A 15668-nucleotide genomic window follows, 5' to 3' on the forward strand; every position below is an offset into this window, starting at 1 on the left:
AACATAATGACCCTTCAGTGTGTGTCTGTGTGTGCTGGTGCGAATGGCCCGTTGCCCAGGCGAGAGATTGTCGTTGTTTCTTTTCCACCGGCACTGTAGACAGCCTTAATAAATCGGGGTCCGTTGGAACGCTGGGATTCCACTCTATTAAACAGCAGCCATGTAATTGCGACAACGTCCAAAAATATTCTGAGAATAGCCTAATTGACAAATACCTTGCTGTGCATAGATCTCCACTCAAACACAAATATTTGAGACTGATATTTAAACATGTCTAGCTAGATACCTCGCTTTTAAAGTAATCTGCCTTGTCCATTTGATCTCTGATTCATTGAATGAGGGGATTATTTTAGAAAGACAAAAGTAGTTGATTGCAATGTTGCAATATTTTATATCAAGGGTGGCAACCATCCTCCAGGATAGCTACTGGGTGTACAGGCTTTTGTTCCAACACTGGTCTAACCGAATTGTAGCCTAAACATCAGCTGCTCAACATGACCTTGCTAAGCAGCCTCGGTGTTTCAGGACTGGATCAAAAGCCAAAAGCGAGCTCTCCAGATGGAGGGTTGACCACATATTGACAGCATGTGACTAACAGTGCAGTTATACTTTGTGGAGGGTTTTACGTTCCTTGATCAAGGGAACAATGGCAGGAGATGGTAGACCTACATGGGATCAGACACAGCAGCTTTCCAGTGTCAATAATGCTTTACTTTTTAATGAAGGCTATAATAAGTCATGGAAATGTGGTTAAAAGTAATGGAGACGTCGTGAAAAATGTGTATGAACCCTTAACTGTGAATAATCAGAGGTTTCTATAGCTTTAAAGCATTTGTGAATTGGTGACCTAGTCGAATAGACCGCATTGGAAAAAGACAGCTCCTGCACTTCTTTCATCCCAAATCAAACACTGTTTCCAGCTAGTTGTTCTAGAGTCCCGTTCCCAGGAAGTATGTTCAAATGTTTGATGGAAAATCTGGTTTGTCAGAGCTAGAATACCTGAAAGCTATCAAACTATATCATTAGCAGTGTTAAACGAACGTACTTTTGCCATGAGAGATAATGAATACAGTCTTCTTTCAGTACTGGTTTCTAGTAGCCTGGAATCCAAACTGATACAGTCCATTTCACCAGAATAAGTTTTACAATTCCAGCTAGGATAGATATTTAGTTGGTTTACAGCTACTGTTAGTGATTGAGCCTTAGCATGGGCCAGGTCGAATCACATATTACCTGGGCAGATTTGTAGCACCGCCGTCAATGTTGATCTCTGGTTTCTGGGCCAAAGAATAGGGTTGTGGAGCCAGGACCTCAGCCAAGTTGGGGGACATCAATTAACGTTGTGCATCGATACGGCCCCAGCCTGAGACAGATTGGTTTGTTTTCTAATGGCAATTAAAGTGTAATCAGTGGGTTTGAAAGTGTATTTGTCTTAGCGAGTCCCGTTGGACAAACGCTTTCTTCAAATAAGTCCTAAGGAAGCTGCTGAGCTGTGAAAATCTACTGGCTAATAGCAAGGTAATCCATTTTACCCAAATGTCTTTACTAAGTATACTTCATTATGCATCGATATAACATGCATGAATTTTCCAAGAAAATATCAAGAACAACAAAAAGATGACATTGGATTTGAACAAACCGGACTGCAATATGTGTGTGCTTGTGTGCTGTTGTGCTGTACTGAAATAGTTGCACACATCTGCATCTGATCCTTTATTTTGCATATTAAAGATTCTTCAGATCCATGCATACAAGGAGCTCACAGAGAGAGAGAGAGAGAGAGAGAGAGAGAGAGAGAGAGAGAGAGAGAGAGAGAGAGAGAGACAGAAAGAGAATGAGAAGTGAGTGAGAAAGAAAGAAATCCCATACTTACAAACATGTTCCACCGAATGATGGGAACAGTTTTGCAGGGCATCGTGAAACAGCAGCAATCCAAACATAGTGCTTCCTCCTCCAAAGGAAGGAGTGTAACAGTGTCACACCCCAACAAAACTGATCATTAACATCGGTCAAATCTTTAACAAGCGCTTTTGGTAATGTTTGTGACCAGACATTGCAGAATTTTTCTGGCTTTCATGATATATTTGTCATTTGTAGGTTTGCATTTTCTATTCATCTTGAATGCTGCTTATTCCCTCCTGATTCTGGGAATATTCCAACTGGGATTTCTGAAAAACCTGTTCATTTTTGAGACGTTCCAGGAATTTTGCAACCCTAGTCATTTTATTTCATCAGATTATTGATGTTGGTGAAATGAACCTGATATATACTCTCGTACATCTATATAACATATACTTCATATAAAATAAAAACATATAATATGTCATACATAGAGTCACTGTTATCGTCACTGTAAACATGAAAACAAAAGTACATTATCACTTTTTTAATTAAGTACCAAAAAAAAACGAACAAAAGTGCTTTTTGCAAAAGACAAAAGATACATTTTCCCCGTTTCGCTTTGACTGTATAGAGGTGAAGATAGCACAAATCACGGACGCTTCAGAAAGTTTTGTTTTTGTATTTGGTAATTGTTCTCCGTTCACTTGGATTTCTTAAACTAATCTTGCTATTTTATGTCACGTTGGTTCCCTTAAGCCTCCCTCCCCCTTTGTTCATGCATGTGTGTTAGTATCACCCGGTCCCAAATCGCTCCCTACCCCTTCCCCTGGGCTCCTTAACTCCTCCAATGTTTGTAGATCTGCAGTGTACTGGATAGGTACAAGAAGCGAAATGGGGCAGCTTGAGCTTCCGCCATATTGCTTCCTTCCACCTTACAGATGTATAGACATCGATGGGTTCGCACCATGGGGGAGGGGTAGGGAGCTCACTGGGACCAGCTGGTCCTCTCACACCAACTCCAACTTGACCTGGTTGTTGTTGGTGATGAGCGGCGACGGCTTGCTCTTGAGCCGCTCGGCCGCGTCGTTGGAGCTGCCGTGGAAGAAGATTCGCGCCGTGCAGACCGACACCACAATGCGCTTGTACTCGCGCCGGAAGTTCTGGTTGAGCACCCCGTATACGATGGCATTAAGGCAGCTGTTGAAGTAGGCCATGAAGTAGCTCGCCACGAAGAGCCACTCGGGGATGAGAGGCACCACCACCTCTGGGTTGATGGCCACTGCCAGCCCAATGAAGTTGAGCGGCGCCCAGCACACGGCGAACAGCACAAACACCACGAACATAGTCACGAAGTTCCTCACGTCGTGTGGCGTCAGTTTCGGTCTATTGTCCGGTTTGACACGTCGCCTAACCTGAATGACCAGGATCCAGATCCTTAGGTAGCAGTAAGTGACGATCATGATCGGTAGGATGAAGTGGAAGAAGACCACGGCGATGGTGTACGCCGAACTCGCTGACTGCTCGAACGTACACGAATACACCCTGGGGTCATACTGCAACGAACCCACGAAGAGATTCGGCACAATGGCCACAATGGTCAACGCCCAGATGAGTAGGACGTAACACACTGAGTTCTTGTCGCTGTACAGCTTGTCGTACTTAAGGCTGTGACATATATAACAGTAGCGGTTGATGGCAATGCCGGTAATGTTGAAGATAGAGCCGATGACGCTGACGCCCATGAGAAAACCGCTGATCTGGCAGTGGACATAGCCCAGGTTCCAGCCTTTGTGGAAGATGGAGGTGAGGACCAGAGGGTAGGGGTAGATGGCCACCACCAGGTCGGCCACGGCCAGGCTCACCACAAAGATGTTTCCTAGAGCGAGAGAGAGAGAGAGAGAGAGAACAAAGATCATGGAAATTAGAAACTATTCTATCCTATCACAATGAGCACAATCAAAGTCACCAAGACAAACACTATGTTAATGTCACTGAATAAGCGGCTGAATGGACGGACAGGTAATTGTGTTTCCATTCTTTTAGCCAGAAAGGCTTGACTAATTTATTTACATATACCATTTTGCATACCTCACAACACAGCAATCTGCTTCAAGGCTACTACTTTGACAACTAGGTGCTTATGGTGAGAGAAAAACAATTCCTTTGAATCTGCATATGCTTGTGTAAGTGTGTATGTCAGTGTGTGTATGTCAGTGTGTCAATGTCAGTGTGAGTGTGTGTTACGGATACAGGTATCCTGTGTCTGTGTGTGTGTATCCTGTGTACTTTTCTCTCCTTCTCCCCTCACAGGTGAAAATCATCACTCCCCAATCAGTCACCAATTATCAATCAGAAGACACACCTCCTCCTGTTTCCTACCCTATCACAGTTCCTTTCCCATGGTTTAAAAACCCCATCAGTTGTTTGCTCTAGAGCTCAATCTCTCTGTAAATGCCATGTATGTAGATCTCTGTGTTTCACTCTCTCTTTGTGTCTTAACCTCTCTTGTTTGAGCACCTCCATAGCACTTTCATCACCGGTGAGTATTGTTTTTGGTTATGGTGTTTGTTTGTTACTGGTGGGAAAAGGGGGGGAAACAAGACAAGTCGCCCATGGGCATACACTACCCGTAGGTAAACTTTGTTAAATACACTAGTTAGAACTGGGCGGACCACCCACTGTATTTTTGGTTAGTTAGTCAGCTGTTGTTAAAGTAGGCTAGTCTAGCTTAGGGGTGTTTTTGTATATTTATTGTTTCATTCCTTGGGTCCAGGTCAGCCCCTTTTCCTGCTCCCCCCCCATTACCGTGTGTTTATAAATAAACCTGGAGTTTGACGGTAGATTTCTGTTGTCGTGGTTATTTCGGTCACACTGTTACTTTGTCACAATTATAATTTGCATGAGTTATGTTACGGGTCTCATTACCATCCCCTCTAGACTGTCGGGCCAAAAGGGATTCGTAACGGTGTGTATGTTTCTTTCTTTGTTTCTTAGTTAGGGACCATCAATCAATTACACAATGAAAATGAGACAATATTTTCATGTTGCGCACCTTTTAGTTTATTTGTATATGAATTTCTACAATTTATAGTTTTTAGGTTTTAAAGTAATTTTACATTTGGAGCTATTGAAAGTTTAGCATATTCTCCCATGTACATTGTGTACTTTACTGATGGTCCCTAACTAGCCCCATACGGCTATCCAAAGTCAACCCAAATTTACCACAGACATTATGATTGGGTCGCATGCAGCAAAGATAGTTCACTCAGGCCATTAGCTATTGAAAAAAATCTTTATGTTCCAGTCTGCTTAATTGGGTGTGTCTCCCATAGACACCAGTGTAATAGCAGCTGGGTCTGGTCAACTTCATTTATTAACTTTCAGTTAACCATAACATTTTACAAAATAATGGTGGAGACACCAAAATATGGTGTCTCACTTCGTCTTCCATCTCCGGCGTGCATCTGCACTCTGAATTCATAATTACTTGTGTGCTGCCAGCTCTGGGAATGTGGACAGGATTGAAAGTTTGAAACCAACCCAACCTTCATTTACATTGTGATGCAGTCATGACTACCACAAGTCTCACGAAAATACATTTTGGACAAGACTGACTTTGTGACCAAAATTATCCTATTTACACTTTGTAGTCAGTTTTGACAGTTTTCATGACTTTCCCTTCTGGGTGAGGATCAAAGAGTGCACCCCCCCCCCCTCTCTCCCACCAGAGAGGAAGGGGTGGAAATTGGGCCGGTTGATGACTTTAACGACCAGTCGTAAATTTCTCTCTGGCCCTTTGCAAGTATGGAGAATGGAATGTCTGGGTATTAAAACAGAGATACTTTGCAGTACTTTAACAACTCATTAAACAAACTTCTTCCATGGTGCCCCAAGATTGCTAATGAGTTGGTGTTACATGATTCATTTATTCACATGATAATTAAACAGTTAATTGATTTGATAAAATAACCGTCATCACATTAATGGATAGTCATATTGATGCCACATAGGGTGTTTTCTAAATGAGAAGTTGGTTTTAGACTTTCTTGGTAGTCTTAAACAAATCTACTTTGAAACACAAGTATACACCTCACACACATGGTTATGGGCAACAACAAAAAAGAAGCCCATACCATGGCAGATATACAGTAGAAATGTTTTCAATTTTGAGTTTGCCTCCCAACATTACACTTCATATACATCACAGAAGATTGAAATATAACAAAACCGTTTGACATAGAAAAATTTGTTTATTTTTTATCATTATTCATTATGAAAAAACATTCCACAGGTGAGGCAAAAGAGGGGGCTTTTGGTCATTGACTCACCAGCAAGTGAAGTGAGTGCATGCCACTTCACACAGAGAAGGAGGATGAGAACAAATCTCTCATTATGTTCTGACAGGACCACGCTCAGGCTCGCACACGCAAACACACGCTAGTTAGTTCCAAGTTTGCTTTAATTATGCAAAGTCAGTGTTTTTCCCCGCGTTTGCCCGACAGATCTTCTGAAGAGTGAAATTGTATGCGTAAAGGCAAAGATTGAATTTACTCAATCAGGCAGTTAACAGCTTTCACCTACAGTGCCTACAGTACTGTATGTGTGTCATAAACCTGGTCCTGTTAGTGAGGAGTTCCTCTTGTGTCAGACGTGAGCTAAACATAAAGGCAGCAAGTACTACGCTTTGACAACTTCGCTACAACGACTCAGCAACATTGCAGTAGCGCTGAAGTATCGTCTTTCCACACCCATCACTCCTTGACTTCCAGCCACGATCTATCACACAGATCAGTCGCCAGACGCTTCTGGGAAATATGTCACTCTCTCCGGTGGCACTGACACGCAAGCACAACAAAACCCAGGTCTGCCCGGTGCCTTCCCTCTCTGTCTCCCCTCTCCCTCGTAGCATACCAGAAATTCTTTCATGGCCGAAGACCTTTCCTGCAATAAATGAAGCTTTGTCCTCCTGGATCTGTCATCCAGACGCCCTCTGTAAGAGGATTATGTGCACCTGCGTTATGCACCTGCTATTGTAGCTGGACGAGGAGACTTAACAGAAGACCTGGTGGCTAAAACAAAGATGTTTCTCAAGCTATGGCGTGAGAGCTTAAGGGTGGAGACAGCAAGGGTCGAGGAGTTTGCCTTTAAGACCTCTAAGACCAAGATTGCACTACCCCCTAAACGTGAGACTCGCTAAAGCAAAGCTGGGGCCAGGGATTAGACTATTTGAGCTGCTTGGAGTGTTCATACAGAGCCTAGACCTTGACAAGGTTGTGAGACAGAGCCCTACAGCCAGCTCGGCTGGCATTCAAGTGCCCTGAGGCCTGGCTTTTATCGGCTCTTGTCACCGTGGAGGCTAGACCCGCTGATTGACACACCACTCAAAGTATTAATTTGGCTTAAGGGGAGATACAGCCCAGCTCTTCCAAGTTTTAATTTTTCATTCACTTGCCACCGACTTCGATAAGGATTTAGGCATTAGGGAATAACCTCTGGTCTTTTTCTGTGGCAGGCAGTGGAGATACATTTTTTTCAATGGAGCAGCATGGATAAGATAACTTGAATACCTAGAGCGGCGTGCCCTTTTTGAAGGACAGCAGGTAGAGCGAGTCAGAGTGAGTCCAAGCACGTCGGCGCCGGCCAACTGTAGCCTCACGGTTATGCTCTGCTAATGAGGTGTGAATTTCAACGCCTAGGGTCAAAGTGTAAACTTTGACCCAACTCCACAACTTGAGGGTCAGCGAGGCACCAAGGTCGAAGTGTCAGCAAGTGGGAGAAGGTCCCAAGGGCCCTAACTCTATTGCCCCTGGCAGATTATTATGCATAGGCTAGATAGCTGTTATAAAGTAATCTATGATAATGTATGCCAGTGGTTCCCAAACTAGGAGAGATGACCAAATGAAAAAGGAACTTTCAACTTACTATTACAACATTCAAGAGTACTGTAAAAGGTGCAATTTCAAAATTGGGTAGTGCATCAGAGGTTTTTCTCTTGTTCAGTCAGTCATTGTAGAGAGAGCTATCTACTTATTTAGCCCATGTCATCTAATGTTTTGATTTTGTTGTAAAGTTTGAGTCACTCAGATATCAGACAAAATCACATAAGACATACATTGCAGGGAATTAGCTTTAAAACAGCACATAAATCCTCCACCCTATGGCAAAATGTACATGTTTGCAGCGAGCAAGTATACCATTTCAGGAAATAAGCATTGAATATGCAAAACAAGAGGGGTGTGAACTGTTTGTGTCATGAACAGTGCTTGTGCCCATAGAAAAAGACGTTGGAGAATGCATATCTGACATTCATGAATTGTAACTTCACATGTAACGTTCACCTTCTGTACTTAGGCATCGATAGAATGGTTAATAATTCAAGTGTTTCTTTCACAAAGGCAATGTGGAAACACTGGCTTATTTAAGTCAATGATGGTGTTACAGAATTGGCATGTGTCACAGATTGGGCATGGCGGGCATTTAACAAGGGCTAGTTGGAATTCACCCAAAATATCCCACCGCTGCCACCAGCACAACAATGATCAAATTGGATTAAGATGGCTCCAACTCCCTCACAGCACCAATGTGACAGATCAGAGTCAAACACATAACGGTGAGATGGCGCTACTGTACTGAGAGAAAAATGGACGCAAAAAAAAAAAATGAGTGTGTCGTCTCTCTATGGCACTCACTGTAATCCGGGTCCTTCATATAAGAGAGGGAGAGAGACAGAGGAAGAGAGAGAGAGAGAGAGAGCAAAAGGGACAGGGAGAGAGAGAGCGAGCGAGAGAGCGCGAGAGATAGACAGGGAGAAAGAGAGAGAGAGAGAGAGGGGGCAAGATAGGAGAGAAACATGAGCGATGTCCCTTGTGACATTATTGGATTTGCAGATATAGTGTTTGTGAATGAGGGCTGGTGACAGGCGTGGATGATGAGGCATGCCTCTCCAGAGTTAATCTGTTCTCTCCTCTCTACTAAGGCTATTTCAAGAGCGGACCATAAAACAAACGGCTTAGAAAGGAAAATGGACAGCATTTGGAAAGCATGCTGAAACAATATGTTAATGCAAGCAGTGTAGAGTATCAGCGAGATCACACCAGATATTACTTCAATATTCTATTCAGGTCCCCAGGATGTCAGGAGCTGCATTCAATATCATCCACTAGAGGCAACATGAGCACGTATTACCATCTAGTAGGGAGATGCCTTCAATACCATCCACTAGAGGCAACGTGAGCACGTATTACCATCTAGTAGGGAGATGCCTTCAATACCATCCACTAGAGGCAACGTGAGCACGTATTACCATCCATACCATCCACTAGAGGCAACGTAGCCTTCAATACCATCCACTAGAGGCAACGTGAGCACGTACCATCTAGTAGGGAGATGCCTACCATCTAGAGGCAACGTAGCACGTATTACCATCTAGTAGGGAGATGCCTTCAATACCATCCACTAGAGGCAACGTGAGCACGTATTACCATCTAGTAGGGAGATGCCTTCAATACCATCCACTAGAGGCAACGTGAGCACGTATTACCATCTAGTAGGGAGATGCCTTCAATACCATCCACTAGAGGCAACGTGAGCACGTATTACCATCTAGTAGGGAGATGCCTTCAATACCATCCACTAGAGGCAACGTGAGCACGTATTACCATCTAGTAGGGAGATGCCTTCAATACCATCCACTAGAGGCAACGTGAGCACGTATTACCATCTAGTAGGGAGATGCCTTCAATACCATCCACTAGAGGCAACATCCATCTAGTAGGGAGATGCCTTCAATACCATCCACTAGAGGCAACGTGAGCACGTATTACCATCTAGTAGGGAGATGCCTTCAATACCATCCACTAGAGGCAACGACCGATTATGATTGTTTAACGCCGATACCAATACCAATTATTGGCGGACCAAAAAAAAGACTGTACCGTTTAATCGGACGATTTTTATATATATATTTGTAATAATGACTATTACAACAATACTGAATGAACACTTTTATTTTAACTTAATATGAATGAGGGCTGGTGCAATACATCACTAAAATCAATTTAGTCTCAAATAAATAATGAAACATGTTCAATTTGGTTTAAATACTGCAAAAACTAAGTGTTGGAGAAGAAAGTAAAAGTGCAATATTTGCCATGCAAAAAAGTCAATGTTTAAGTTCCTTGCTCAGAACATGAGAACATATGAAAGCTGGTGGTTCCTTTGAACATGAGTCTTCAATAATCCTAGGTAAGAAGTTTTAGGTTGTAGTTATTATAGGAATTATAGGACTATTTCTCTCTATGCCATTTGTATTTCATATACCGTACCTTTGACTATTGGATGTTCTTATAGGTACTATAGTATTTCCAGCCTAATCTCGGGAGTTGATAGGCTTGAAGTCATAAACAGCGGAATGCTTGAAGCACAGCAAAGAGCTGCTGGCAAATGCAGGAAAGTGCTGTTTGAATGAATGCTTACGAACCTGCTGCTGCCTACCACGGCTCAGTCAGACTGCTCTATCAAATCATAGACTTAATTATAATATAAGAACACACAGAAATATGAGCCTTAGGTCATTGATATGGTCAAATCCAGAAACTATAATTTCGAAAACAAAACGTTTATTCTTTCAGTGAAATACGGAACCGTTCCATAATATTCCTGTTACATTGCACAACCTTCAATGTTATGTCATAATTATGTACAATTCTGGCAAAATAATTACGGTCTTTGTTAGGAAGAAATGGAACACACAGTTCGCAACGAGCCAGGCAGCCCAAACTGCTGCATATACCCTGACTGCTTGCACGGAACGCAAGAGAAGTGACAGAATTTCCCTAGTTAAAAGAAATTCATGTTAGCAGGCAATATTTACTAAATATGCTGGTTTAAAAATATATAATTGTGTACTGATTTTAAGAAAGGAATTGATGTTTATGGTTAGGTACACATTGGTGCAATGACAGCGCTTTTTTTTCCGCGAATGCGCTCGTTAAATCATCACTCGTTTGGCGAAGTAGGCTGTGATTTGATGATAAATTAACAGGCACCGCATCGATTATATGCAACATAGGACAAGCTACCATGTGTAGTTAACTAGTGATTATTTTAAGATTGATTGTTTTTTATAAGATCATTTTAATGCTAGCTAGCACCTTACCTTGGCTCCTTGCTGCACTCGCATAACAGGTAGTCAGCCTGCCACGCAGTCTCGTCGTGGAGTGCAATGTAATCGGCCATAATCGGTGTCCAAATATGCAGATACCGATTGTTATGAAATCGGCACTAACTAGTCGGCCATACCGATTAATCGGTCGACCTCTAATATAAAAGCAATATGTTATCCTAAATGTAATATGTAAACATCTGGCATTCGACTAATTCACACCAGCAGACATAATAAAGCAAAAGCCGAGACAATGCAAAGCAACAACGGAATACAGAAGACGACCACAAAAGACAAACTAGACAAAACAAAACCTACAGTTCGAAGCAGTATAAGTGAAAGCTGATTCTGCAGTAAGCTGCCCCTCGTGAACTGTCATTGTCACTAGTTAATAAATCACAGGAGTCAAAGCTATCATACGAGGCGGACCAGTGCCAGAGAAGAGAAGAAAGAACCCAAATGCAGACCGAAGAGATTCACATTACCACAGGTATTTCAAGGCACTTACCTAACTCTTGACATTTCGGAAAGTGCTTTTAACTTGTTCCATCTTCTGGGACTCTGTCTCTTTTTCTCTCAGTGCAGATTTTGGCCTTGCAGACAGACTGTCAGGTCAGGGTGCTTCCCTGTGTCTGTATTCAGACAGAACTCTTCAGACAAGGGTGAGTTTTTAGTTCTGTGCACATTGACATTTTTCTAACTGCGACAAACTACTTGCGTGGGCTCTTGAAGACCTCAGGAAAGGACTTTCACTGTTATATTCATGGAAACGGAAAACAATTGTCAAGTTCTTCCAATTCCCTATTTATTTATCTTAGTGTACGGCACAATAAGACGAATCCTAGGGTGTGATAGCGCTGTGGTTTAACAGTACTCAGATAGACATGAATCGTACATCCCACCTACTCACGGAACATGCCACAAAACAAATCCATCAAATTGCTCATCCTCCCAAAGTTCACGGTCTCATTCTCAATTTGCCGGGCTGCTAGTCAATTTGCAGCTTTGAGGACCATGCGCTGTGCATTTACATGTCCGGTGCACTCACAGTCTCTCCTCGGGAAGCTGAGGAGGCCGCGATGACAAAACACCATGGGTGTTGTCATAATGGGATGTCAACACGGCCCACACAGCTGGTGGCATGAAGAGAGATGACAGGACCAGCCACGGTGGTCGTGGAGCCAGACAGAACCCCCCAAGGCGGAGTTGTTCGCTGTCCTGTTGTCAATCCGATTACGCCATCCTTCATTTGTGAAGTTTCGCCGTCTCCAATGTTAGTTGCAACTTCTCCTCCAAAAACATTGACGGAAAACATCAAACCTGTGAACGAGGCGCTAGTTAAGGTATCGTATCGTATTTGTTCATGCCTCAACTGAGTGACAAAGGCTGTTTGTATCACCGTTCTAGATGTGGCAGAAACCAGCAGGTTTAAAAAAAAAAAAACAGATAACATCTTCAATGTGTCATTATGACCAAGAAACTACGATTCGGTCCAACACGAGGATCTGAAAAGCTGTGTTTTAGGCTAGCTAGCTGTTAGCATGTAGAGTCTCTGCTACACAATAACACATTAGCTGTGTAATTTTCCCAAACACTCATCTTTCTTCTAGTTCTGAGCAATTAGTGCTTTTCGAGGTCGGGTTAAGTCTCCGTTTTCAGTTTCGATTATTTGGGTTGAATACTGTAACAACACAGAATAAAATAACGAATTAAAGTCCCATGATGGTAGTGACTGTTCATGACTGCTGATCACTTCTTAACCATCATTTAATTCACATTACTTTAAAAAAATATTTCAGTTGTTGTGTATCATACATGTGTTTTATTTTACTTCATTTTTTCATTCCAAGTCAATGAATTTCTATAGAGCGACTGCATACAGTATGTTGTCTGACAAAATTACTATTTTGCAGTTCTTCAAAGTAAATAAGACATACTTTTATGACTGGATCATTTATTTTCAGGTATTGGTACCTCGCGAAGCAACAGCTGCTCTCTATATCCCCTCAGACCGGACAAGTAGATGTGCAATGGATTATGATCATTGTAGTTAATTACCACGTTTTATGTGCTAAACGATGTAGAATATTTGCCTGTTGGAAACTACAACTCCCTACTACATCACACAGTTCAGGGTGGTCTGATTTATCTCTAGAAAAACTGTGCACATTAATAAGCTTACAGAAAAGAAAACAAATGGAATTCAAATCATTGAACCGATGTCGGTCAATTAGTTGTAAAAAAAAAACAAAGAATAGGCCTCCTGGATGGCGCAGTGGTGCCATCAGAGACTCTGATTTCGAGCCCAGGCTCGACGCACAATTGGCCTAGCGTCGTCTGGGTAAGGGAGGGTTTGGCCGGTATGGAATATCCTTGTCTTATCGCGCACTAGTGACTCCTGTGGCGGGCCAGGCGCAGTGCACGCTAACCAGTTCGCTAGGTGTACGGTGTTTCCTCCGACACATTGGTGCGGCTGGCTTCCGGGTTGGATGCGTGCTGTGTTAAGAAGCAGTGCGGCTTGGTTGGGTTGTGTTTCAGAGGATGCATGACTCTTGAACTTCGTCTCTCCCGAGCCCGTACGGGAGTTGTAGCGATAAGACAAGAGAGTAACTATTAACAATTGGATACCACGAAAGTGGGTAAAAATAAAAATAAACAAATGTAAATGAAGAAAAAACAACATTTTGTTTAATCGCTCAGCAACACTTTCTTCACATGGGGCCCTGGCCTGTTGTGTACGGACTACTGTACTTAAGGCCCTGAGGGGGGTGTGGGTTGGGTAAACCATGTGGGTTACGGCTTGTTGTAGCCCCGGGCACCACTGCACCTTACCTCAGCTGCTCACCAGAGATCCACCATCAGATATTGTAGAAAGAGAAAAATATATTCACAGAACCACTTGGACAGACAGAAAGCCCCCAATGCACGACAGCTGCTGTCCCTGATCCACTTCCTGGGCACTTTGAATGCAAAACTAGGACCCTACACTGGCACTGTGTTGCACTGTTCTGGACTGTGCGTTAGAGAAAAGGATGTCAAAGCGCCAGGCTGTCCATTTCCGGATCCATACTGAGCGGGTTTGCAAATAAATCCATTTGGTCCTAAGTTCCAATCCCATCCAACCTTTTTCTGTGCTGTTAAATATCTGAGGTTCAAAGCGAATTCAGTTTTCCACCAGAGGTCCACTGTAATGATGGCCACCACTTCAGGAGTATCAAAGGGTTGTTGGAGCCTGCCGGGGTGCTTTGGGCAAGCCCCAGGGGCCAACTCCATTATTTTCGAAAGGGGCCTTTTGATTTTGAGCTCTGGGGCATAAGGACACAAGCCAGGGATGGCCTAGCAGCAGGATTCCAAGTGTCCATAGCAAACACACAGTTCCACAAATTTGGGGAGGGCATGTGTGGGGATTATCATCTTCCCTCCACCTCCAATTAGACCCCCAGGTGAATTTGTTTTGAGTTTTGATTTGGAGAGACAAGCCTGTGCACCACACAGTAGGTAACTGATGAGGTGACCCAGATAGGGGGGAAACAGACTGAAAGTTCTACCAGGTCACAAGGATTACAGGACACGGTCGAAGTGTCTGCATATACGCTCTCTGTGTCCTATACGAGCGTGAGAGAGGTCTTAGTTGGAAGTGATTCCAGGGCTAGGGTTTTCCCCTCCTTTTTTCTACCTTCTCATATAAACTGGTTGAATAAACGTTGTTTTCACGTCATTTCAACCCCAAAAAATTCACTGATGAAGTTGAATCAATGTGGGAAAATGATTGGATTTTCTCAAAAAGTCATCAATGTAAGAGAATTTTCTATTTTTTTCATCCAACTTTTAACCTAAATCCAATGCAACGGTGAAATGTTTTTCTGATTTCACTTTGAATTCACGTTAGTTGACAACTCAACCAAATGTAAATGAAAACTAGATGTTGAACTGACGTCTGTGCCCAGTGGGTATCCTGCATATAGGAAACCAATTATGAAGGGTTTGGGCTCCATTTTGCAGTTATCAGCAGGGGTTGTAACCGGATCAGGAAACAGAACCGAAAACCTGAAAATTAAATTTTTCGAGGAACAGAATCAGAACCAGGAACGAAAGTGATCTATAATGTTCCGGAACAGTTCAGTTATTTTAAAAGCATGGGAGCCAGTTAATAACGTTATTTTATGTTCTGGGCATTTTTTTCCAGTCTCACAAAAAAACGGACACTCTTGTCACTCAGAAACTTATTCCAGTGTCTGCCTGCCAGCTGAAAATCTATTCCAGTGTGTCTGCGTGCGTGTGTAGGCTACCTACTCCTGACCCTCCAAAGCACAGGCTACTGTAGCCTACTGATGTTAAAAGCATGATTCAGAAATGGAGAAAAAAAATTATTTGAGAAGAATGGATTAACTTTTTCAATGCTAGTTAAGGATACTACAGTTATCACGTTTCACTTTGGATGTTTTAGCTACAAAAGGGTAAGAAGTGTTTTTATTTGAATTCAGGTGCCACTCTGCATTTCACAAGCTTGTTAGCTAGCTAGCTAGCTCTGGTCCAATGTTAAAAAGGAGATGGCTTCCATGGCACAGCCTTGCTGTCACAGACGCTATAATGGCTCAGGTACAAAAATGATTCCTCTATCTATCTCTATGGGCCATCTCCATTTTGAAGTAGTAAATCTTCT

The 15668-nt window shown here is 42.7% G+C and overlaps 1 protein-coding gene across 1 annotated transcript in view; it reads right to left on the reverse strand.

Annotated features, from left to right (window-relative positions):
* Positions 1-1633: 1633 nt before the first annotated feature.
* Positions 1634-15668, reverse strand: part of LOC112231804 (melatonin receptor type 1A-A-like) — a 56986-nt gene continuing 42951 nt past the window's right edge. The window contains exon 3 of the mRNA XM_042312103.1: positions 1634-3718. Coding sequence (XP_042168037.1) covers positions 2850-3718 — 869 coding nt within the window. The 3' untranslated portion in view covers positions 1634-2849. The remainder of the gene's footprint in view (positions 3719-15668) is intronic.

Source organism: Oncorhynchus tshawytscha, linkage group LG34 (assembly GCF_018296145.1).
Source record: "Oncorhynchus tshawytscha isolate Ot180627B linkage group LG34, Otsh_v2.0, whole genome shotgun sequence".
Lineage (NCBI taxonomy): Eukaryota > Metazoa > Chordata > Actinopteri > Salmoniformes > Salmonidae > Oncorhynchus > Oncorhynchus tshawytscha.